Source organism: Acanthaster planci, linkage group LG03, assembly GCF_054643075.1.
Source record: "Acanthaster planci isolate LZ-2023a linkage group LG03, COTS_SCS, whole genome shotgun sequence".
Taxonomy (NCBI): Eukaryota; Metazoa; Echinodermata; class Asteroidea; order Valvatida; family Acanthasteridae; genus Acanthaster; species Acanthaster planci.
The window spans coordinates 20651324-20675669 of NC_141779.1; the positions used below are offsets into that span (position 1 = coordinate 20651324).

The window sequence follows — 24346 nt, forward strand, 5'->3', positions numbered from 1 at the left end:
TTAGCGTCTGGGTACCAGACAACGATCACAAGACATTTGTTGCGCAGTACATTTTACGTTTCCCGTTGTGATTATTTGACATGCCCTCGTTTGTTCAATGGACATAAAGCCTCGTGACTTTTAATTGAACTTGAACTTACACAAGGCCAGTTACCCAAAGTAAACCAATTGATGTATAGGCTCTGTGTGTACTTATCAGGTCGTCCCTTTTTGGTACAAGTCTTTAACAAAGTTTGATGAAGTTCACTGAGATTCAACAACTTTAAACTCGCAAAACGTGCCACACCGTGCGCTTGTTGGAAAAGGGGCTTGATACATGTCACCCCTAAGTGTTGGCGTGTTAACTTATGGAGTGAAGTTTGACTGCAGCTCAGTATGGAGGACGAAAAGTGGCCGCCATCTGCTCTTCTGCTATCAGAATGGTAGAAAAGCAGATTTCATGTTCCGGTAACATGAATTTTTGACTTTTATACTTTTCTGCCACCTCAAAAGCAGAACGTTTGGTTATGCAGTTTTCTATTTTTCTGCTTTTCTGCTTCAAGAAAAGCAGATTTTACTTTTTCTTCATTCGCAGGTGGCCGAAAAGCAGCCATCTGCTTTTCTCCTTTCGAGCAGGCTTTTTTTTTCATACCGGAGGAGCAATTTTACATAGGCGGCCAAAAAGTGGCCATCTGATTTTCTGCCTTCCAACTTGGCCGTGAACGGGGTCGTGAACCTCAGGTTATTACCATTTCCTTTCTTAGGGATCGAAAACGTATAAACCAGTAATTACAGTCCACCCTATCTTTTATGATGAAAGATTCCCCTTTTTTCCTTGGCCCAAGCAAGCTTGTGTGTCTATCAGTGGATGGTAGTTGCAAAACTGTATTTCTTTTGAGATGCTGTTTTCTCGGCCTGACAGGGACACTGATACTGCCGCATGGAATTGGTCCGCGGAAAGCATTGGTTAAGTATTTGTTTCTATATGTCTTCACTCCTCCAGAACAAATGGTTGTAACTTACCGGTTCATGACCCCATTCACTGCCCATTGAGGACAGAAAAGCAGATGGCCACTTTTCATCCTCCTTAATTATGGGTAGAAAGCATGGTCATAACCTGAGGTTCACGATCCTTTGCCAAGGCAGAAAAGCAGATGGCGGCCACTTTTCGGCCACCTATCTGCTTCTCCGTTATAAAAAAAAGCAGAAAAGTAGAATTCACAGTTGTTGTCAAAACGTCCGATCCTTATTTCTGCATGTTCGACAGGAGAAAAGCAGACGGCCACTTTACGGCCGCCAGCGAACGAAGAAAAAGAAATATCTGCTTTTCTTGAAGCAGAAAACTGAGCATAAAAATGGAGTATGTATAACCAAGCAATGTTCGTTCTGCTTTTCATGCATGTGACAGAAAAGTAGAAAAGTCGAAATTGCATGCTACACGAACTTAAAATCTGTTTGTCTGCTATTCTGATAGCAGACAAGCAGATCATGCCACCGTCGTCCTCCATAGAGAACACGCCAAGCAGCCAATTTAACTTCCCCCTGTCCATGCTCGTCCTCGATCTCGGCCATTAAGCATGCTGTTTCGCACTTTCTACCATCGGCAGACGGATTTTCAGCCTATGAAACTTGAATTTTTGGCTCAATGTTGCATGTGGTGCTTGCCAACTCACAGATTATGTACGAAAGCCCCGTGGTGCCATCAAGTAAATCTTTAAAAATACAGTTTTCTTTCAAGGTCGTTTTATCATGAAGAAGGCCTATATTTTTTCGAAGTTCGTTTTTATGCTGCATTTTCCTGTCAATCTTGTTTTCACGCGATGTATTTTCGATCACTTTTATTTTATGGGATATTTCTCACTCATTACAAGAATTCCAAAAAATATGTATCTCCTCAAAACGATTTGTTAAAAAAAAAATAGAGACGTTCTCAATACAGATCTCAAAAAAACGAACTGGAGAAAATTTTATACTCTCTAAATCGGAAAGATTGAAATTAGGGACAATACGTTTTAGAATGAAAATCACTCTGATTTTAGACTGAAAAAGGCTGAAAATAGCCCCTTCCAGTGGAAGCTCGAATGAAATTTCAATCTTTTGGAGTGACAAAATTTCACTCCAATTCGTCTGGTCCTTAATTTCAATCGGAGGGATTGAATTTTCACTCGAATAGAGTGAAATTTCACTCTTTGGAATTTAGAGAGTAATCTCCTCACAACACTTAGAAAAGATAATGCGCTAGCTTGATTAATAAATTATTCGCTGCCTGCGAACTCAAACAAGTCATGGCGCCATCTATCGTCCAGGATGACAGTTGAACATTTTCCTGTCTATACTTCCCCCAGCCTATTATAGTTCTGTGCGTTTATAATTTCAGATTACGGGTATATTTCAGTCTAGAAAAGGGGAAGCAGCACAGGATGATGACTTTGCCAAACGGAATCATGACTCGCAGAATAAAACGAAGAGTTTGCCTGAGCACAATGATTACACATAAAATCGAATAGCTCAGTGCTCCAACGCATGTAATCGAATTTGAAAGAAATGAACAATTGATTTTTTTAAGCTATTCATGGTGACAGACGACTAAGTTCTGATAAGAACCGGAGAGGCTCTCCGGTTCTTATCAGAACCACACAGACTCAAAAAGATATATTGCATGGTGCTTACCGCAAGCTTTCCATCTTAGTTGATTTTTTTTAAATTAACAATGGTTTCAAGAAATTATTCAGATGAATTAGACAGGTAAAATAATAAATTCGCACTGTCAAAAGGATAAAATTGAAACACATAGCATACATTTAGAGAACTGAATGGTGAAATTGGAGAACGTAATTTTGAAGTCGCCTCATTGGGTGTGATATTACAAAATCGAACAGTGAAACTACACAGTCGAATTGGCGCATAGCAAAATCGCGAATAGCAAAACTGCAGAATAGAATAGAATAGTGAAATTCCTGCGCGGAAAAGTGATGTAAACTGCCCAATGGAAAGGTGAAAAATTATTGCAAAATGAAACAGTAAACTTGCAGGATGAAACAGTGAAATGACGAGTTGAATGAAGAATCCGAAAGATCTTAATGTCAAAATTGCACTCTGAGTGTACAGTCATGAAACGCTGAAACTGCAGAACAAACTGATAAAGTTAACGAAACTAACGATGCGAAGGAAAGTTGACATCGATGTAAATACTTCAGAAGAATTGATAATTGTAGTGGAATCATAATACCTCACCCACATGTCAGATTCTGTTTCTGGATTGATCGAGAGATAGTCACATCGTACAATTTTTGCTATCTTTCTGCATGGCAACCTATACCCGTAGCATTTAACCAAAGTACATGTATATTATTCACTTGCTACCAAGCAAACTATACGCCTGATCGCCGCTGCCGTGTGGGAGATGTGTTGTAAAACAACCACTGACTGTTTGAACTGATGGTGTACGTAGTAAAACTACTACCCTTCCTCAGCACGGCTCATGAGACATTGATGCTATCTAATTGTTTTTGAGAAATATTTGAAACGGGTTTTACAGCGAAAAACAGATATTGCTAAAGTTATATATTTATTACATCATTTAGCAGTTATAAAATGTGTTCGCCTATGTTTTGACAATGTTACCTGCACGTGTATTTAGAGCAGTGCTTAAGATGTTTAAGAGCTGTTATTTTGACGTATCATCTAGTGATAATAACATTCTTAAAACAATTCAAAAATCTTTGAATAGACGTAAGCATCACCAAGGATTCTTTGAAATGGGTTAATTTTTAAAATGTGTTGAGCAGATGTGATATTTTCTCAGCATCATTTCAACATTATTATTATGACTGCCTCAAAAAGTCACTTGACTCCAAGAGGAGTTTCGGTCTACTCTTAACAAATGCACAAGACTTCTCTGCATCTGTGTCCCGTGATTATTATTCAAACGCCTGTCTTAGGTTTTACAAAATTATGGGAAGAACAACTGTGCAATTGTACTGTCAAAGGAGCTAGGCTACTGGCTAATGACAACTGCGTCATTTACACAACTTCACAAGTTGAATGTAGGCTTTAGGTGATAGGTGTTACACAATAAACACTATAAGTCCCAGACGTTTGATAACAATCTGAAAATTAATCAAAATAAATGGAAAAATACTAATCACATCATAACCCAAGTATGACCACGAGAAAAGATGGCCTAGGTAGGTACATCTACATGAACGTGGTGCATTGTGTGGGTGGGTGTGTGTATACTACAACATTAAGCGCACTTTAGTTTAACTGACAATCTCATGAACTTTTCCAGATTTTCATCGTTTCTTTCTAGGGTCAAAATAAAACTTAACTCACCACAAAGGGCTCTCTTACGGTCTATAAATCACATGAATGATCTGGGAATCGCATTTTAATTAAACTCTGAAAATACAATTTGGTTATAGAAAGCTTTTTGGGGTGAAATTTACAAACCAGACACTGTTGACTGCATGGCTGAGAAAAATGATCACAATGCATGTGTATCAAAAGGCACAGCTATCCAAATGCCCTGGCGATGAGCTTATGCTAATTAGGTTGAACCTCCTAAATATGATGTAATGGTTTGCAGACATGTAATGCAAGATCAAACTATTAAAGTGTACCAGAAAAGAGATTATACAGTGAATTCTTAGACTTGTGGGATTAGAGAAACCACAATGTGTAATTTTGACTTAGATTTAAACAGAGATTTTGCTGCACAACTGCTACAGCAACAATTACAGTGGTACGGAAATGCTTGAATAGTGTGAATTCAATATATTTGTATTGCTGTAGCCAATATGCTGAGTAAATATCAAGGAAATGTGATATACCGGTGTTGATAACATTTTCAAAATGTGTTATTAGTGTTTGAATCAACGTAACATCCACATACGTTTAAATAATTCACTTCAGCATCACCTATTAATATTTAAAACTCTCTTATTCAATAAATACATTTCAGGTGATTCAATATTTTTAAAACATCATAGTAACAACATTTATCGATGGTTCCAAGTTAAAATGAAAACGGTGTTGACATAATGTACCTGTAAAACTGTAGCTACCATGATCAGAAAATATCATACAAATAGTATACTAAAAATTTTGTAACTTTTTTGAATAAACATCATAAATTGTTATTAAATATCACAATCTGACGTTTGAGACATATTTGAAAAAGAAAATTAACGAAGCATATTGATGCTTATTAAATATCATTTTAACATTGTCGCTTTGTTTCTGAAATGTTTCGATGATGTTTCGGAATAACACTAGTTTTAGACGTAACTGACGTTGAATAAATATTCTAAAAAAGTCAAATACTCTGATAAATGTATTTTCATTGACGTTTGGGTCTATGAAAGTGTCAATAATGTTTAGGAATCACACAATTACGTTCAAAACTTTTGGCACAAATAACTTTGTTAAAAATAAAACCGATTTTCAATTTGATGCAATGAAAATGTTATTAATGTTATAGCTTAAACTGCCTATCCCCAACACGTACCGTTCATCAATACAAGATACAGAAGACCTAATTTCTAATCGTTAACTGCCTTAATCCTGAACCAGCTAAATGTAGTTGTTTTGTATTGAGACAATTTGATGTAACTTATATTTTGTCATAAACGTGTAGAAATGGAATGTTCATAGTAAGACAGGATGCTGGGTCTCGTATAAGCCTCAGCTTTTTCCCCAGCATCCTACGTCTTCGTTTATTGTATATGAATTAATATAATAATAACAACATTGTGTATCTTGTTACTCTGAATTTATTTTCATTGTTCATCTACCTGCAATGATGACAAAGATGTGAAATAAACCAAACCCAACCAAAGCAAACCATACCAAACGTTTAACTGCTAGGGATGTTTCAAAATACTATGGTTAAAGTGAATGTTGTGACTGTTGGTGTTGTTAGACAGGGTTCATGTGTCATTGTAATGACGTTATTACAATGAACTATGTTGTAACAATATCATTACAATGTTACTTGGACCTCATTTTACCAAGTGTTATCAAGTATTGTTGCAATTCTGTCATTTTTGTAACCAACATTTTCAGTTTTACTCAATAGAGATTTCTTTTTAGAGTTGGTCAACTTCATTCATGTCTGATTCCTCTTCAGCGTGGATATTTCCCATGTGCTTCTCGTAATTAGACTTATGTCCAAAGCATTTGTCGCATTGGCGACAAGTTTAGGGCTTGACTGCAGAAATAATATTCATGTTGATCCTTGGAAGGATGATCTTTAAATGACCAGAAACAAATTAATCGTTCTTTAAATAATGTATTTGCATAGAGATGTAAATGTATTTAATGCTCGTGATTTGCTTTTTTCATTGTTCATTTTGCCATTTTCATTGCTCATTTTACTGTTTTCATTGTTCATTTACTCTTTTTACAGTTCACTTGCTCTTGTCATTGTTAATTTGCTCTTTTCATTTTTCATTGTACTCTTTCATTGTTCATTTGCTCTTTTTGTTGCTCATTTTGCTCTTTGCACTGCTCATTCGCTCTATTTATTGTTCATTCACAGTTAAACTCCATGCGATTGCGCTCCTCTAAAAGACTGGACGTGAGTTGACTGAGCTGCAGCTCTTATACCTCTGTGGCCAAATGAATTGCAAAAAAAGTAATAATTTGATTGAGTTCGACTAATGTTTAGTTTTTATAAATGTCCTTTTTAAAATGTCATTTGAGCCACAAAAAGAGCAAAATGAGCATTTAAAAGAGCAAAATGAGCAATAAAAAGAGCAAAATGAACAATGAAAAGAGCAATGTTAACAATAAAAAGCAAATGAGAAATAGGAAAAGAGCCACTGAACAATGAAAAGAGCAAACACGAGCAGTGAAATACATAGTACATGTCTATGTATATACATTATATAATGAACGATTCCACCTGTTTCTTGTCAAGATCACCCTTCCAAGGGTCGACATGCCTATTTCTGCATTCAAGCCCTATGTTTGTCACCAATGTGTCAAATGCTTTGGATGGAAGCTTAATCTACAGAGACACATGGGAAAAATTCACGCTGAGGAGGAATCAGACATGAATGAAGTTGAGGATGATTCGAAACTTCTCCAGGAGATTGATGACAAAAGCTCGGATGGAACTTTATTATATTTATTTATATAACACATTATTCCATTACTCCTTTGCTATGTGTTAAAAATCTAATGAACTCTATATCCGTTGGTGAGTGCTCGACAAAAATTATTACGTCGTGCATTTGCCATTCAAAGCGTCCTTTGATGGCTAGTGGGACGACCCAAGGGGGAAGTAATCGGATGCGCTTGAGCCAGCTGTTTAAATCTCTTGGTGGCAGCAAACATTTCAACCATGCATGCGTACAGAACCTGAAAGTTGACCCCTGATAGCACGCTTCCGGAACCATTTGATAGGAAAAATAATGTGCAAAAATTGTAGAATTTGTAATTTTTCGTTCAGTTACTTCTTGAAAAATCCAACTCGGAAAAGGGGCTTTTGAAAATATTTGCTAGTATATCAATTAATAGAAACTGAAAAATCACCTGACCTAGAGGAGAAATATCCTGCCAAAAGTTGACCCATCACTTCCAAAAACTTAAAATACATGAAGAACAGTGCAATGCGGCAGTCTCGTAGTTTGCGCTAGGCGAGGTGCGATTGGACAATTAAGCCTTCAATTTATGCGTACACATGGTTGGATAAACTTTGGTAGATTTCTGTAAATTTATTTATCAAACGCCTTTCCAAGGGGCGGGGCGCTGAATTGTGGGCCTTTTTGCACGCTTTCAGAAAGGGAAGGAGTCCCCGAAATTGCATTTTTCTCATTCTTCCCCCAAAATAAAACAATTTTGCTGGAAAGGGCCAACGGCCTAGCTGTTTTGGCTCGTCCACCGGGTATTGTTTTACCATGCAAGTACAGTGACTTGGGCTGCTGCGTAGCAACTGGAAGACGGAAATGATACCTCATGAAGGCATTAGCTGCTTTAATTCAGGCGAACAGAATCTTTTTCATATGTTTTGGCTTTTAAAACAAGATTGTCAGGGATTTAATTATTAATTTTATTTACAAATTTGTACTCCAGGTAAGTTTTTTTTAATGCTTTACATTTTAGTCAGTTTGGTGTGGTGAAAAGGATCACATGTGTGTTATAAGTGTATATGCCGTACTACGTGGGGGGGTTGTGATCGTGACACTGTCAGTGTGAACGTGTCATACGTGTAGTAGATTCATTACAAGTCCTGACTATGTGAGCGATTCGTCTTTCAGATAGAGACAGCATTTTATGAAATTCAAACTCTGACGTCGGAAATATTTGGACCACAACCTTTTTCATCAACACCCTTAGTTTTCACTCATTCAATGCAATGCCACACTTGAACTTTCACTTTCGACCATTGCGGTTCCTGCAAGCTCTTAGACACAAAAAGTGTATTATGTTCTCTCGGAAACGCACCACCAAGAGTGCATAGATGAATGGGTTTAATGTGGAATTACACCACAGTAGATAAATGACCACGTTCCAGACAACATTGGAGACGCAGTCGTGACAGACAGATGAAATTAGTGACGTGACATAGAAAGGCAGCCATACTGATATTGCCACGCCAACGAGTACTGATAAGGTGATTGCTGCTTTACGGTGACGTCTGAACTCTCTGAGCTGACTAGTTCGATGTTGTCCTGAAGGCTGAAGTCTGTTCTCGGGTTTTGAAGGTTGGGCGTTGCTTTCCGTTTCGTCAGCTTTCCTGTCGACTATGGCAGTTTCGATCTGAGAATCGGTATCCTTGGATTGCTCGTCAAATCCCACATTGACACAAGCCCCCCGCTCCGGAGTTTCTGTTATTCCCTCGCTAGCTGACATTACTGGAGGCAATGACTGAGCCATGTCATGTTGTTGTCTTTTGGCAGTTAATTCTATGCGTCTTTCATTGCCCGCACAGTTATCACCACTGGCGCCCTCGGCGGGCTTTGGAAACTCAGCAGGCATGTTTGCCTTTTGACACAAGCCAAGGGATCTGCGCTTGATGTTGATGTAAACAGCGGCATTCAGGTATAGAATGAGCGACACTGGAATGACAAACTCGGCCAAAATTTCAAATACTGAAAAGAGAACACTGTCAACAGATTCAATGTCACATTCATGGTCGTAATCTATTCTATAGACGCCCACCAACGGGCCCCAAGTAAATGTGACCAAGGTGAAAAACAACACATTGCTAATCCATGCAATCGTAATCATAGTAGCAGCGCGTTTACGCGTCTGAAATGTATTGTAAGAAAGTTTCTTGGTAACCAACCAGTATCGGTCGAGACTGATGAAAATTATCATGTTCACGCCAACGTTGACCGCAGAGTAGTCCAAAGCGATCCACAACTGGCATGGGATTTTTCCAAAGGGCCATCGGCCCAGGACAAGTGCCACAGAATTCATAGGCAAAGACACCGCTCCCACAATCAAATCACTGATGGACAAATTCAATATAAACATGTTGGAAACACACGACCTTATGCGAATATCCCTGCAATATGCAGCAATCACTAAAATATTTCCGACCACTGTCACAACACCGATAATGCCGAGTATGAGGGAAATAGACACCGTCCTGCCGATGCAGTGCATCGGAGTGTCCTCGCTGCACACTCCGGCCAGGGTATCGTTGGGCGCCTCAGGTAACATGGTGATCCGGCCGGGGAAAGACACACCTTTGATGCAGCAGTAGCCTATGCGTACACAGTCAAAATATGGAAACAGTGAACGCGTTAAGAGGATTTGCATGCAAGAAATCTAAATGCACCTCAGTCTCGCAATATCTGCGGCGACAAATAAATACTATTGTCAGTTTGAGACGTACCTCAGTTACGACTGCCTTAAAGGTTGGACTCACCTTTGTTACTAACAGTGCAAAGCATCCAACAGGATTACCGAGGCCTTTCGGTTGGCTGCTGTTTTCAGACAAAGTCCTTGCGTTTTATCACCATCAACGACATTGTCCACAAAATTCTCGTAGAGACAAGTTCCGTTTTGTTAATACGAAAACTGGAAATTAAAGCGTATGCATTACGCACGAAACTCCACGACGTTGTGAGTTTTCTCGTTTAGTCGGTCTTCTTCTTGGAAAGTTCACCGCCAATGGCCAGGATCAGTGTCAAATCAACGGTCGAGCTCTGCATGTTATCTTTAGGTGAAAATGTGCGGGCCATATATGTTGCCGCACTAGTTCTTCATGTGTTGTCGATGTCACCAGTTGTGAAACATACACAAAGTTGTGAAACAAAATGTACAAATTTATTGCACAATCCTCAGTGGGTCTTCTTCGATAAACGATTTTTCAGCATTGGAATGGAACTTTTCTGAAAGAGACAGGGTAGTATTTCTGGCTACGTCATCGGGCGTGGTAACGACGTAACGCGTTTTTCTATGATGCATAAATGGCCTGCCTGCCCATTGGACGCCACCAATGCCATATGTAATGCATCTCATTATCCTCGTGAGGTTGATTGCCGATGATTGGTTCTGAAAGTACACTTAGCGCAGTCGATTAGATCCGTCTTGCGCGTTGTCACATGTCAGATTTATTAATTTATTGCATGTTAAATGTATAATGTCATTTCAATTATGTAAATGTTACCCGGCAGAACCTTTAGATGAATTGAAGGGGGATCTTTCATCGTTGTAAAATTTGGAGCACTAATAGAGGATTTTGATGGCCCATGGATCGGCTTTCGATCCCGATGTTTGGACTTTATATAAAAATGACATCTGCTATATAGAAACAGGTCATTCCGAGCCGTGGTGACGGGACGCTTATTTAATTGTAATTAATGTCCCTATTTATATAGTGCATGTGATCTTCCATTTCATTTTGCTATACACTCAACTGAGGTAGACAATTGTCAATTTTATAACGGTACAAAGTTCAAACGGTACTCCTGTCTGCTAGCTGTCGTTGCACACGTTTATCGAAGGATGCGCGGTCACATGAGCAAACTCCTCGCCAACAGTTCAGTGCGCGCGACCGTACGACACACGGAAGGCCATGGCTTCTGGCTAGCGCCCCCCAATCAATTTCTTTGATCATCTGTATTATCATTTGTAAACACCTAGTCAGTTTTTCTGTATACATTAGTTTCATGATTAAAGTTCAAAAAGCCGCATCCTCTCCGAGCGATCCCTGTTCACCACTTCCCAGGTTGTATCGTGTTATTGGGGCGTGATCCCTCAGGCTACCTGGCTAGCGCCCCCCCCAGCAAAGATGTGGACAATTGGCACAAGTCACCAACATAGGGCTGGATACCTCAGTTGGTTACGGAAGCCCGTTAGGGCCACGGTGTGTTTCTCTTTCACGGCGGTGCGTTTCTCTTCCGTTGTTGCCAGTAACTCCACGGCCGCGACTTAACTCGCGTGGTGTGTTGTACTGTTTTGTACCATGGAAAGCAAATCTAGTAGTTTCCTAAATTCACACCAAAATTGAGCCGATATTTTTAAGATGTGGAGAAGCTGTTGGTATGTAATATGTGATACATAAATACATTCATAAATGACCAGCAAACATTATTTGACCTTTAATGTAGCGCCACGCTCTCTATGGGCGGCCAAAAGGGTCAACATTAATTTTAACAAAGATAAACAATTACAAGCAAACAGAATCTTCTTATTCAAAAATCCAAATAATAAAACACAAAACAACCACCAAAACCATTTGAGAAGCAACTTATTAAAATATTTAATTAAACAAAATTAAAAGTTATATACCACAAAAATAAATCTCACCAAAAATAAATAATCACGGGCGAACAACATTTTCATATCAAAATGTAAATGGTAAAACACAAAACAAACTCTAAAACCTTTATAACAGAAATAATTTAAAAAATAAATAACCAACATCTGAAAACAATATGCCCAAGAAAGTTCCCAAAATGAAAACAGTAAATGAAAATACAAAATAATTCGCCCGTGATTATTTATTTTTGGTGAGATTAATTTTTGTGGCATATAACTTTTAATTTTGTTCAATTAAATATTTTAATAAGTTGCTTCTCAGATGGTTTTTGGTGGTTGTTTTGTGTTTTATTATTTGGATTTTTGAATAAAAAAATTCTGTTTGCTCGTAATTGTTCATTTTTGTTAAAATTAATGTTGATCTTTTGGCGGCCCATAGAGAGCATGGCGCTAGAATAAAGGTCAAATAATGTTTGCTGGTCATTTATGAATGTATTTGTGTATCACATATTACATACCAACAGCTTCTCCACATCTTAAAAATATCGGTTCAATTTCGTTGTGAATCTAGGAAGCTACTGGATTTGCTTTCCATGGTACAAAACAGTACAACATACCACGCTAGTTAAGTCGCGGCCGCAAGTTAAGTAAGTTACTGGCAACAACGAAAGAGAAACGCACCGCCGTGGAAAAGAAACACACCGTGGCCCTCACGGGCTTCTGTAGTTGGTAGAGTACCGGTACGGTATGATTCCGGAGGACCCAGGTGTAAATCCCGCTCCAATCAATTTCTTTGCTCATCTTTATAATCCCGTGAAAATCATGAGAAGCAATTATCGTGTTTCACACTGTGATGACAGATAGACCTCGGTTTCTATGATAAACCTTATGCTAACTTACTGTGTTCATCTTTCGTTTCCGAGTCACTGAATTCTTACATTCGCAAGGCCGTTAAATTAAGCGGGATAAACAGAATCGGTGATGAGTTAGGTCGAAATGCAAGTGAGTCTGGTAGGGAAGAGAAACAAATTAGTGGGAAACCGTCAGCAAATCTAAAACCTTCACACCTTTTTCCACCACTGCCCACTTTTGAAAACTTCAGGAAAACTTCGAATTCTTCTTTTCAAGCCTTCAAAAATCAGATCAAAACGTGAACTACCGCTTAAGAAAAGAGCTTTTCACAAAAATCACGAGTTTTGACCACTATGGTACTATTTCTCAAGTTATTTTCGCCCTTTTGGAAAAGGCCTTATAGGCCTATTACCATGAATTATATTTTGGGCAGGAATTTTAATTTCCAAAAGTGAAGACGTAAATTTCTTGAAATTAAACAGCTGCTTGTCTGGGGCGAGTTCTCATGGCCCTTATTACGTATGCAAATTACCCTAAAAATGGGGCATGCGCGGTAGACCTTTTCATTAATAAACCATAATTATGCACATATGCGCGCGCATAAACAGCCTTGGCGGTAAGTGAGCTGAGACGTGTGTGGGCCATTGAAAATGTACAGAGGTGCAACGTCGATGACAATTTTCTCTCAGGTTTTGTGGCTTTGTTCGTTTTTTATTCAAAAAATCCATTCAATCGTGTTTGCAATTACAAATGCACAGGTTGGCTCTAAGAACACTACCGAGGTAGTTTATACTGCTTATGATAGAAGGGGCCACACTAAGAAACGGCCGGTCTACATGTAGCTCGTGCGCACAGGAAAAATTACGATTATACCGTCTTTTTTACAGAGCACTAAAACTTACACTTAAATTAGAAACTAATAGCAAACACGATTTAATTGGATTTTCTGATGAAAAAACTGAATGCAGTCAATAAACCTGGGAGAAAATGATCATCAAAGTTATACCCCTGTACATTTGCAATGGCCTTCAATTTCCCTTTGAAACGTGCGTGGTGTGACCCCTTACTAACTGACCTAAAGAGGGCGTCTTTCATTGACGTAATGGTCCAAAATAATATCAACAGTGAAGTCAGTAGTTTCAACTCCCGTTGGTTTTGTTAAATTACAGCCATAAATACGACTTTTCGAGCAGTTTCAGAGCAATGGCGACAGAAACCACAACGAGAAATCCAAGGCAAAATGTAAGCAGTGAATGTACATGTAGGCCTAAGCTACAAGAGTGGAAAGACATGCAAGATATCCAGCCTACGCATGCTACGGACAACACTTGATTCTCTCCTGCTAGTTCTAACTACCTTAGGCAGGATTGACAGGCCCTATGTACCATTAATTTGTAAAATAATACCATGTAATTATGGATGTTGCTGCTGGTGGTGATGTCTCCCCTGCATCACAGCTTGACCATGTTTTTGCGGTCGTGCTATTTAGCGTTAACAAGCGTCAACACACATAAGCTGTGTCAACAAAGCATCAGCAACTTGAAAATATCTTCTATTTCTAAAGGTTTCAAAGTGGTTTTAACATATTTGACAGACTCTAACATTTTACACTGTGTGAGAAAAATAGGGAATTTTATTCCAGATTTACGCAGAAAGTGAAATTTTTTCAAGATGTAAGGGGGCTGACGTCTTTTTTTTCTCTGTCGTCCATGCCAAAACAAGATGGCAGCCGGTTTGGCTGCATGAGCAGAACCGACTTTGTTGCTCAATTTCCTCATTCAAATATCATTTTAGATATACATGTACATGTATGTGATATAGTGAATATGATATGTTGATGTCTAGTTAATATTGTACATATAATTTTTTTGCATAAATATGCTAGAATAATTTGTTGACGCCTTGTTGACGCTACATGATGCTTTTTGACGCTAAATAGCATGACTCTATTTTTGGAAGGAGGAATCACGATGTTTTCATCCGATCATGATAATAAATGATCTATATGTATCATCCCACTGACTAAACAGCAAACTGAGACTCAAAACTTTGCAATTACACGTATTCCCAGATTTCACAGCGCACAGTGCTGCTGTTGTCAATGTCGCTCTAGTGTTGTGTGATGAAGAAAAGATAATTCCCTCTCTGATGATTAGACAAATAGTTTTGTACATGTATACGATAGAAGTAATTGGTGTAAGCTGTGCATGTACTGTGTACATATTCACATAAGGTATAACGTTTGATATTATGTTGATAATATGTGACCCACTCTATCTGCAAAAAAGTCGCGCAATGCAAAAATGCACAATGGCCCATTCCATGTGCCGAGGGTGAAATATTTGGAAATATTTTGAGGCCAACTGCTTGACCAAAAAGCCTCAGTTGCTAAGGAAAACCAAGAGAGTATCTACATGTAATTTAAGTTGAATGTTGCTGTTCGTTATGTTAAAAGGGCATTATCTCAAAAAGCATGTGTGATAAAATGAAATTATATGAATATGCAAATGAAAAATAACTCCAAAATGGGATTAATTACATGTATGTATCGTATGAAAACTTAGGATGTGAGCAATTTGATATATAACTCGAATTAAAGAAGTGTGACATAATACACCTTTTTGCAGAGCCGGTCACATATGATGGTGAACAGTGAGCATGAACTTAAATTTTGCAAAAACGAATTGTAAACCTGATGGTCAAAGAGCCATTGTTATGAAATCTTTAGATTAACAAGGTTTTTTTTTTTTGTAGAGAGATGTTTACTTTAACCAGATGGAATTCTGTACAGAAATTCTATGGTTAAATGTATATTTCTGCTTTTTTTTTTTTTTGGTTTTCTTATTTGTAGGTTATGGTGGGGGACCTTCCCCCAGATTTCCTTCGCATCCAGGGGGTAAGTGGCGGACAGACGCAGAACAGCTTACAGATATCGGCCGATGAGCAGACAGCGCGAGCTCTACAGTACGGACAGGCCGGGATGCAGGTGGCAGCAGGACCCTACGTGGGAAGGCTGAGCATCACAATTGTGCAGGTATAGCTCCTTGACTTCCCCGGTCTGACAATTGCTCTGTCTACCCTGGCACATGTCCCAAGTCTTCATAACTGACTCTCAGGAAGGGCAGTTGTATCAAGCAGGGGCACTCTCAGACTCTCCCGTTTTCTCAAGGTTCATGTCAAGAGAGGAATATTGGAAAATGTGGATACCACAACTTGTGGTTATTTGTAGGTAAATCTAAGATGTGAGAAGGCTAGTGCTGGTGACTACATTTTTCTGATTCAGTGGACTTTTTAGAACCAAACTTTTGGTTTATAACTATGAAGAAATATGGGTGTTTCACAATAGTGCACCTCCAAGAGTTTGCAACGTGTTGACCAATCACAGTGTGCGAAATTTGTCGACCCAATGCGCGTTTAGAAACGGTCGACAGATTTCTCGCAAATCGCCCATATTCATTGACATTTTTAATGAATGGTTTACCAAATCAAGTTTTTCTCCATTTCATACACAGACCGTAACTTTCCCTGTTCAAGGTGTTTTCCTTTTTCCCACCGCTGCAGGCTAAGCTTGCAAAGAACTACGGTATGACGCGCATGGACCCTTACTGTCGTATTCGGGTTGGCCATGCCGTGTTTGAGACGCCCACTGATCTGAATGGGTCAAAGAATCCCCGATGGAACAAGACTATTCAGTGCAATGTACAGCCCGGTGTGGACTCGGTTTACTTAGAGATATTTGATGAGGTACCGTGCATTGTGAAAAGTAGTAAGCCTAGCCTACAAGTGCATGTAGCCTCCGGGGTACATGCAGCATGCCATAGAAGTTCATGTACATGTAGTCAGTAGGCGGGCAATTCCTTGCAAAGGTTCAAATACATCATCCGTTACTGAATTTATTATTCTCTGTAATTCATAAATAAGAAAGAAATGTTTTCAAAGAAATGAAAGAAAATTATATTTTAATATTATCACTACTATTGATCTTTGCTATTTTTTATTTGTTGAAAAAGAAATCACCTATTTTTGTGTGCAAAATATGAATAATAATGAGACTGGTAATGGAATGACAAATATTCCCTTTTGCTGGGACTTGCCTCTGCAAAAACCATGGAGGAAGGACACAGAAGGCGTTACAGCTCTGACAGATCAAAGTGCTCGATGATCATCGCTGCTTGATCAGACAAACAATAGTAAGCATTCCAAACATGCCTGATTACTGCCTGCAGCTTAGCCGGACAAGTGGGGCCAATAATATTGTAGCAATATTTGTGGAGTTTTCTTTGCAATTAACTTCAACTTGTCGCAGTGACTAGGAAATACAAAGAAAATATATTTAGCATTAGATTTACTTTTGCCATCATGAATATTTTTTGAAAGCTTTTGATGCACTTTTCCATTATCCATGCAATGTTTGTAATTTTATTTTGTCACTCCAAAACACCAGTTATCAAAGTCTTTCTACAAATTTGGCAAAGACTGGCGAACAACAACTTGTTGACCACCACAGGACAGTTAAGTTCACGAAAAACGAAATGCGCTGTTTCATCTCAAGGAGTGATCATGACATCTCATAAAATACCTTTTTGTGTAAATTCAGTAATAAAAATGATTCAAATAAAATACAATATACAACTTGGCTATTCATTCCCAAAACAACTTCAGAAGAAAGCGGTCGATAAGGGCAACAACTGCACATGAATACTTATGGCCCACAGCCTAATACAAGCAACTGCGCAAGCATTAAATTTGATGTTGTCAGATTATTCCAAGCACCAACGATGGCATGAATATTCAACTTCCTATACTGCAGTACACAACGTTTTAAGGAGACAGATTACCAGCGAAAAATTGCGACGACAATCATGGGGTACAAAGAGGGCTTACGGTTGTGAAACAGGTGGTGCGTAGCGAGCACTTGCTGCGCTCTGGCTATGGACATACCCAGCATGCCAGAACGTGGTAATTGGCCAGATGTTGTAGCCTGAGCAGTTCAAATTCCATCTGTGTCCTTCCTCCACGAACAAACTTAGGCTTAATGTTTTTAACTTCAGTCTAAGTTGACCCTATGGCTTCATGGTATGCCTGTATGTTGCCTTTGGCTGAGCCCGGGGGGGGGTGGAGTAAGAATGTGTTATAGTTAGACCACTCTCATTTTGCCCACAACTGGTATGTACACGTACATGTGTCCCCTTTTGGATGGTTTTCGGTTTCACCTCCAATTCGTTCATAATGGACATTTGTCTCATTGATTTTAAATAGGGTTGTATTTTCATTTAGTATGTAGCAGTACATGTATATGTGTGTTATTATCCCCTGTTCTGATAGCTGTGTGGGATTTTTAAACACTTTTTGAAGTACGGTTTAGATTTTGTACCAACGGCCAGCCATAGTTTTAGCAGCTACTCGTAGGAAAAACATTACTGTGACGTCAAAAGAACAGACCCTATTTATGCTTGCCCTGAGTTGCGTCTTCACCAGCAAAGGAAAAACAGGCTATTAGGTAGTTTTCCAATGAGACTGATGCCCAAGCCTGGTGCACCCCAATGACCATACATTCAAACAGAAATATGCGTGCTTACCAAACTTGCTTGAGCCTGCACCCCAATGCATTGACTACCCCCTGAAAAGACCATTGTTTCTGTGTAGACACACACCCTATCTTGTTCCTTTTCCGAGCGGACACGACACCTGAATAATCCCTGTCATCTGGTGGATGAATATAGGCGATTTGCATTACAGCACACCACCAAGAATTTTGCCACAGAGATGCCACTTTTCAAGTTCACAGTCAACCGTAAACATGGCTGACCTACTGCAATATTAATTGAAGTGAATGTTAGTAGACCACATGAGGAATGTTGGGCTTGATTGTGATGTAAAAATCCACCATCTTGAGTAATTTACACTGATAGTCAAAAACACTTTCCAGTCTTAAGCCCAGACAAACAAACTCTGGAGACACATCAAGTTCCATGTGCACTTCATAGCTGGCAAAGAGACTTTTGTCAACCATTTCCTACAGTGCACCACTAAAAGGCCTCTTCTCGGCAAGTGCTTGGTGGCGCACTGCATTGTGAATCGCCCATATCTGCCTTGAAGAATGGACTGATTTGAATTGAGACAAGTTCTTGTCCCGATTTTCTGCCAGCCTGAGAAGAGAAAATGGCGACTTGTATACAACAAGGATTTTTATTCAGGCATTTATAAAGTGAGTGTTTTCACATTGTCCATGGACTGTCCCATTCCACCTGGCTTTGCCTTACAAGACAAAGCATTCAGTCTGTTGCTTGGTGTGATAATGCTTACCACTGCACTCACAAACATTCATTGTGTGTGTGTGTAATGCAACACACCGCCTTGAACAGAGCGGGAGTTGAAATTGTTTTAGAAATGCAGTTTTCCTGGGACACTGATTTTTTTATGTTGATTTTTATTTGCAAAAGAAATCCTTTGGAGCTGACTATCGCATTGCATGGAACCACATTCAAATAGCACCCTCGGTGTTCCAAGGTGAAGTCAAAGATGACTGGTATCCACTCACTGGTAAACAAGGAGATGAGAAGGAGGGTATGATCAACATAGTGCTATCACACCAGGTGAGGAAGCAGTCATAGATTTAGAACTCCCTCGGATTGGATTTTACGAAACTGTTGAAGCTTTTTTTCATTCCAAGTTCGAAGACTTTTCCACACGAGTGCAGAAAGTTAATCTGTCGCACTCAGGTGCTGTAAGGTTCATTGGTGACTTACAGGGGTCATCTCCTGGTTTATGGTGTTCATGGGTGACAAGCTTTGGTTTTCATGGTTTCCTTTACAGCAAGTTCAGCAGATGCCGCTGTTCACTCCTCAGGTTGTGTACGGGGCCCCCCAGACCATGGTCATTCCTGGGCCCTACGGCTATGCCCCTGTTGCTCCTAACATGATGGGTAAGGCAATCCCACTATTAGTCCATTGAATTTTGCAGAATTTGTTCCTTTTTGTAGGGGAATTCAGCTTTCATTTCTCTAGCAATTATGTTAACTAAGCAACGTTTTGCCATGTCTGTGTTGTTTTGTAAAATTTTAATTTCTTTCTGTGTAAGACTTTGTTGTTTTGAACTGTTCATGTATGTGGGTGAGGTAACATTGTAGGCTCTCATTTACATGTAGAAACTCCTATTTCAAAAACGGGCATGGTGTGTGTCTTGCCTTAAGGAAGTGGCTGGTGGTAGCCGTTGCTGAGTTGCTGATGTTTTATGCTTGTAAAATACATTCATTGGCATATCACAACAAGGTCTCCAAAAATGCTCCCCCCCCATCTTAACACTCTGCCCCTCGCACCTTAGATGAAGAGACATTCTGATTAGACCCTGCAAGGAAAAACTTGTGAGATATCAACAGGAGGGGATTGGTTGGTGTGACTAGGTTGGATTACATTTTGGTACCATGCAACCACACCATTTGCCTGAAATGGGCCTCCATTGCAGCAGGCAATAGCAAATGTATGTGTGTACTGCACATTACAGGGTGGTTCAAAGACGTAAACCCAAGCTGAAAGTGATCGTTCACCCATATCCCACAGTCCCAAGAATTTGTATTTACCTAATGTGAATTAGTAGGGTGTTTAGCAATACTCCCCCAAAATGGTAGGTCTAGCTTAATTGGATCTCATGATATCACCCATGATATCATACACGCCATCTGTAATGGGTGATATCTTGAGATCCAATTCAGCTAGACCTACCATTTTTTCAGGATTATTGCCAACCTCTCTCTTTATCAACACTAGGTCAACACAAAGTCTCAAGAATTACAGGAAAAGTAATTCTTAAACCACCCTGTATGATGTGGTATAATGGTCACCACTTCTGTCATGGTTAAGATGCACCTTTGGTCGTATATGTCAGTGAGAATTCCCTGTTGAACTAACTGTTCGCAATAGCCAAAGATTTGGAATTGGCCTGTCTTAACAAGGCCATGATACATGCGTCCAGCACCTCAGAGCTCACAGTGAGTTTTGTGAAATTCTGATCCCAGCTTGGTCCTAGTCCCAACATTATCTGTAAGAAATTATACACTGATCTCCCCCTTCGTCACTCCCCTAGGCTACCCCCCACAAGCTGTGCCTCAACAGCCCCAGCGCCAGCCTTCCCAGGCCCACCAGGCGCCCCAGATCACCGAAGCCGACATCACCAGTCTCAAGGACATGTTCCCCAACATGGAGAGCGAGGCCATCAGGTCGGTCCTTGAGGCCAACAACGGCAACAAGGACGCTGCCATCAACAACCTGCTAGCGATGAGCAGCTAGGTGACCTCATCTCAACCCACCCGAGTCCCCTGATTACCCTCGTCTGTTGCCACTTATCGGGATATACTCAACTTGTACTACTATGTGCTCTTCCAGGATCATTTCAGTTGTGTAATATGCCACAAACTCTCTGACGAATTGATAATTAACATGTGTAGTTCCGAACTTGGTAAATTATGAAACCATTTACTTATCCATACAGGACATACGATAAGCAATGAATATCTGAAAAGAATTTTCCGAGTTTATGAAGTACATGTATGTATCAAATCATAATAGCTGTATCATTTTCAAATGTAAATTTCTGTCATCCTTTATTTTACAGTTGAAAGGCTGGACATGTTTCAGTGGGTGTAACTACATTTGATTCCGTTTTTCTTCAAAATGCCATGGTATCCAGTGTATCCAGCGGTAGCTATCTTAAAAAGCCTCTGTGTACCAATACATGTAGTGATGCTTTGTTATGAACGCTGTCTCTATGGTATAAACACGCTTAACATCATCATATGATCATCATTATATACAGTTCTATAGATCCAGCCATGATTTCAAAGTGAAAGAGGATATGTTGAGGTGCTGGGCAAAATCTCAGTATTTCAGATGTAGGCCCCCTACACAAATTACCAGGAACCAGGAAAGTGGAGTTCTGACCAAAGGAGCCTCTATTGCTATGAAAATTGCATCCTCTTCAGGTCCAGCTCGGGCCACATAGTAATAGTGAATTTAGGCATCTAGCCCGGTATCCTCAGATATGCTGCTTGAGCAGTGATCGTTCAACTAAAATATGATGCTTTAATGTTTCCTATTGTTTTGGTGGTTATATATCACGGCTTTTACAATACTGGCCCTTTCATATCTGCGACGTAAGTTAAAGTTATGCCTCTCCCAGTTTGTAGATTATGCAGCACACATAATTTCATAATAGATCATGTACTTGTAACTTTCTCCAACCGCCTGCCTTTAGCTTGTTATTCTAATATGGCATAAAGCTGTTTTAGAATAGGGCCAATATTGTCTAGATTATGCTATAATAGCAAATTCTGTTGTGTGACAGAATTTGTTGAATAAGAACGAGAACCTGGAGGATTTTTCAAATTTAAATATGAATGATATTACATAACCCTATGTATTTAACAGGTTCTTGTAATTTGCGGTAACATCTTGATGTGATGAGCGGGAGGCCTCTGTTGTAGTTTATGATTCGCTTTAAAAGCTTGTTTTTTCATTTTTGGAAAAAGGTGAAATGCCAAATTTTCGCAAGCAATACCAAATCCTGAGTACACTGTATAAATAAATTTGTCCTGCACGCGTTGAATTCTACTTCCCTTCGTGGGAAATGTGGACATTTTGGGCATTCTTATTATGCAAACAACAGCAGTGTTCAGTTTCCTATTGTGATATGAAACTGATTAGGGATAGAAATAACGTGCGCCTGTGGAAGACACTTAGTACATGAAGCCGCTGAAGCCATTTGCCATAGTAGCTGTTATTACTGGTCCGAACAGGACAAATTTGGCATGGCCACTTTGTATACAGAGCAGCCTTTCGAGGATCAAAGAGTTCACAACCTGCCCGGACCGTACAGTTTTCAACCTCCAGTCTCTGGGACAGTCGGATCATGTTTATTCATATGTAGGTAATACATGTATAATCATGAACATTGTCTTGAAAAGGAACTTGCTAATAAATGTGAACACTTGAAGAGTGCGGGAGTGCTTTTCGTTTGTGTAAGCTTCAATCCACGATCACGAGTGAGTCACTGACTCGTTACTCAATTATTAACCTTACAGCGCCCGTGGTTATACCTACACCGTAGGGGGTTAGGGTTTAGCATTATGTACTTTCAGTAAACCGAGCATACGTGAAACATGGAACGTGGACATGGACAAAAAATTGGTTCATAAAAGTTGAACCACGAGTTTTGAAAAGTTAGAGTACGACGCTTGAAATGTTGAACCACGAATTTTGACATGTTAAGCTTGAAGTTGAAAGAATTAAGTATGACGTAAGAGAATTTAACCACGCTTGCAAAATATAAACCAGGGAGAAGTTGAAATGAGAGAAGTTAATGTCCGATGATTGAACCACATAAATGGAGAAAATGACGTTCGAAAAAATGAACCACCCAATAAACAGAAAGCTGACGTAGCCTACGTCATACAAAAGTTGATCGACCATGATGGCGTTTGCAAAATACAAACTACGACGTTAGGGAAGTTGAAACATGAGGTTCAAAAATTGACTCTTAGGCGTATTTGACATGGTCGACATTGGGAAAAGTAAATCATGTTTGAAAAGTTCGGTAATTGTCACAACGTTATAGAGATACTTGCGTCAAAATTAACATCAAGCTGAGCAACATGTATGCATGGGCGTAAATCTGGGGGACGGGGGTAAGCATATATCCCCCCACACTTTTTGAGATGGGGGATGGGCTATTGAATCATCCCCCTGCACACACTTTTTGTGATGAGCAAAAGAAATAAGGGGATTGTGAAGAATATTTAGGAATCCCAACGACTAAAATGTTTGCAATATCATTAGAAAGGGTGACAATGTTATAAAGCTATAAATATGCCATTCGGATGTAAGATTCCGCACGAATTTGATACATATTTGAGATGTACACCTTTACTGTGAACATCGTCCCCCATTGAGACATGAAGTTGTGTGGCATCAACATCGCTGTACGTGGGAAAACCTGGCAAACAGAAGACCGCCCAGCCTAGTGCCTCACTGTTGGACACGGAGTAATGGCAGCGGAGGAGGCGAGGAACACGGCTCTTGCCCAGAAGAGAGCTACTTGAAAGGTGAAGCAAAACAGCCGCAGCAGCCGTCATCTTTGTGCACCACGTGCAACAGGGACTGCCACCAACGAATCGGTCTGTTCAGCCACCGTGCAACTATAGATCCTTCGGACGCTACACCATCGTCTTTAGCAGATCAACGGAAGGATGCCGACGACAACGCCCCTATATAATGTATATGGTGTACGTAGCCCCCCTTAAATTTCCATTGCCTGACAAGTCAGCCCCTCCCCACCTCCCCCCACTCCACCCCACCAATTGCCAGCACTGCAGATATAGGCCTACGCCAATGCATATGTTCATGTAAGTCTTAATAAGAACCATCGGCCTCGTAGCATTTATTACATGTAGGCTAATAGCCTTTGGGATTCTTAAAGACAGCACCTATAAATACAATTCACTGAGGGAAGTTAACCCAATCTGTTTCTCCTGCGTATGCTGACGTCTTGATAATTATTTTGAAAAAAAAATACAAATCATGAAGAACAAAGGCTCTGTTCCTTTGGGTGACAGGAAATCTGCAACAGTTCCTATAGTGCATGGTTGGACAATAATTGAGCGCGAGTCAGCGGTACCGGTGTTTCACAAACAGCTGTACATGGAGAGTAGCTTCGCTTCAGATTTTGGAAACAAAATGACTATTATTATGTGCGCTGTAGAGCGTGAGGTTCTCCGCCTTGAGCAGAAGCACCCGGTCCCCTC

At 39.7% G+C, this 24346-nt stretch overlaps 2 protein-coding genes across 2 annotated transcripts; one reads left to right on the forward strand and one right to left on the reverse strand.

Moving 5' to 3' along the window:
* Positions 1–6987: 6987 nt before the first annotated feature.
* Positions 6988–10359, reverse strand: LOC110991127 (muscarinic acetylcholine receptor M1-like). Its single transcript, XM_087134628.1, has 2 exons — positions 9863–10359; positions 6988–9698 (listed from the first exon to the last, which is right to left on the reverse strand). The coding sequence occupies exons 1-2, from the start codon at positions 9885–9887 to the stop codon at positions 8359–8361; spliced, it is 1365 nt and encodes a 454-aa protein (XP_086990754.1). The 5' UTR covers positions 9888–10359; the 3' UTR covers positions 6988–8358.
* Positions 10360–13646: 3287 nt separating this feature from the next.
* tollip (toll interacting protein) lies at positions 13647–22539 on the forward strand. Its single transcript, XM_022256559.2, has 6 exons — positions 13647–13794; positions 15404–15586; positions 16114–16296; positions 18996–19148; positions 19369–19477; positions 20635–22539. Exons 1-6 carry the CDS (start codon positions 13756–13758, stop codon positions 20835–20837), a joined length of 870 nt encoding a protein of 289 aa, XP_022112251.1. The 5' UTR covers positions 13647–13755; the 3' UTR covers positions 20838–22539.
* The last annotated feature ends 1807 nt before the right edge of the window (positions 22540–24346 follow it).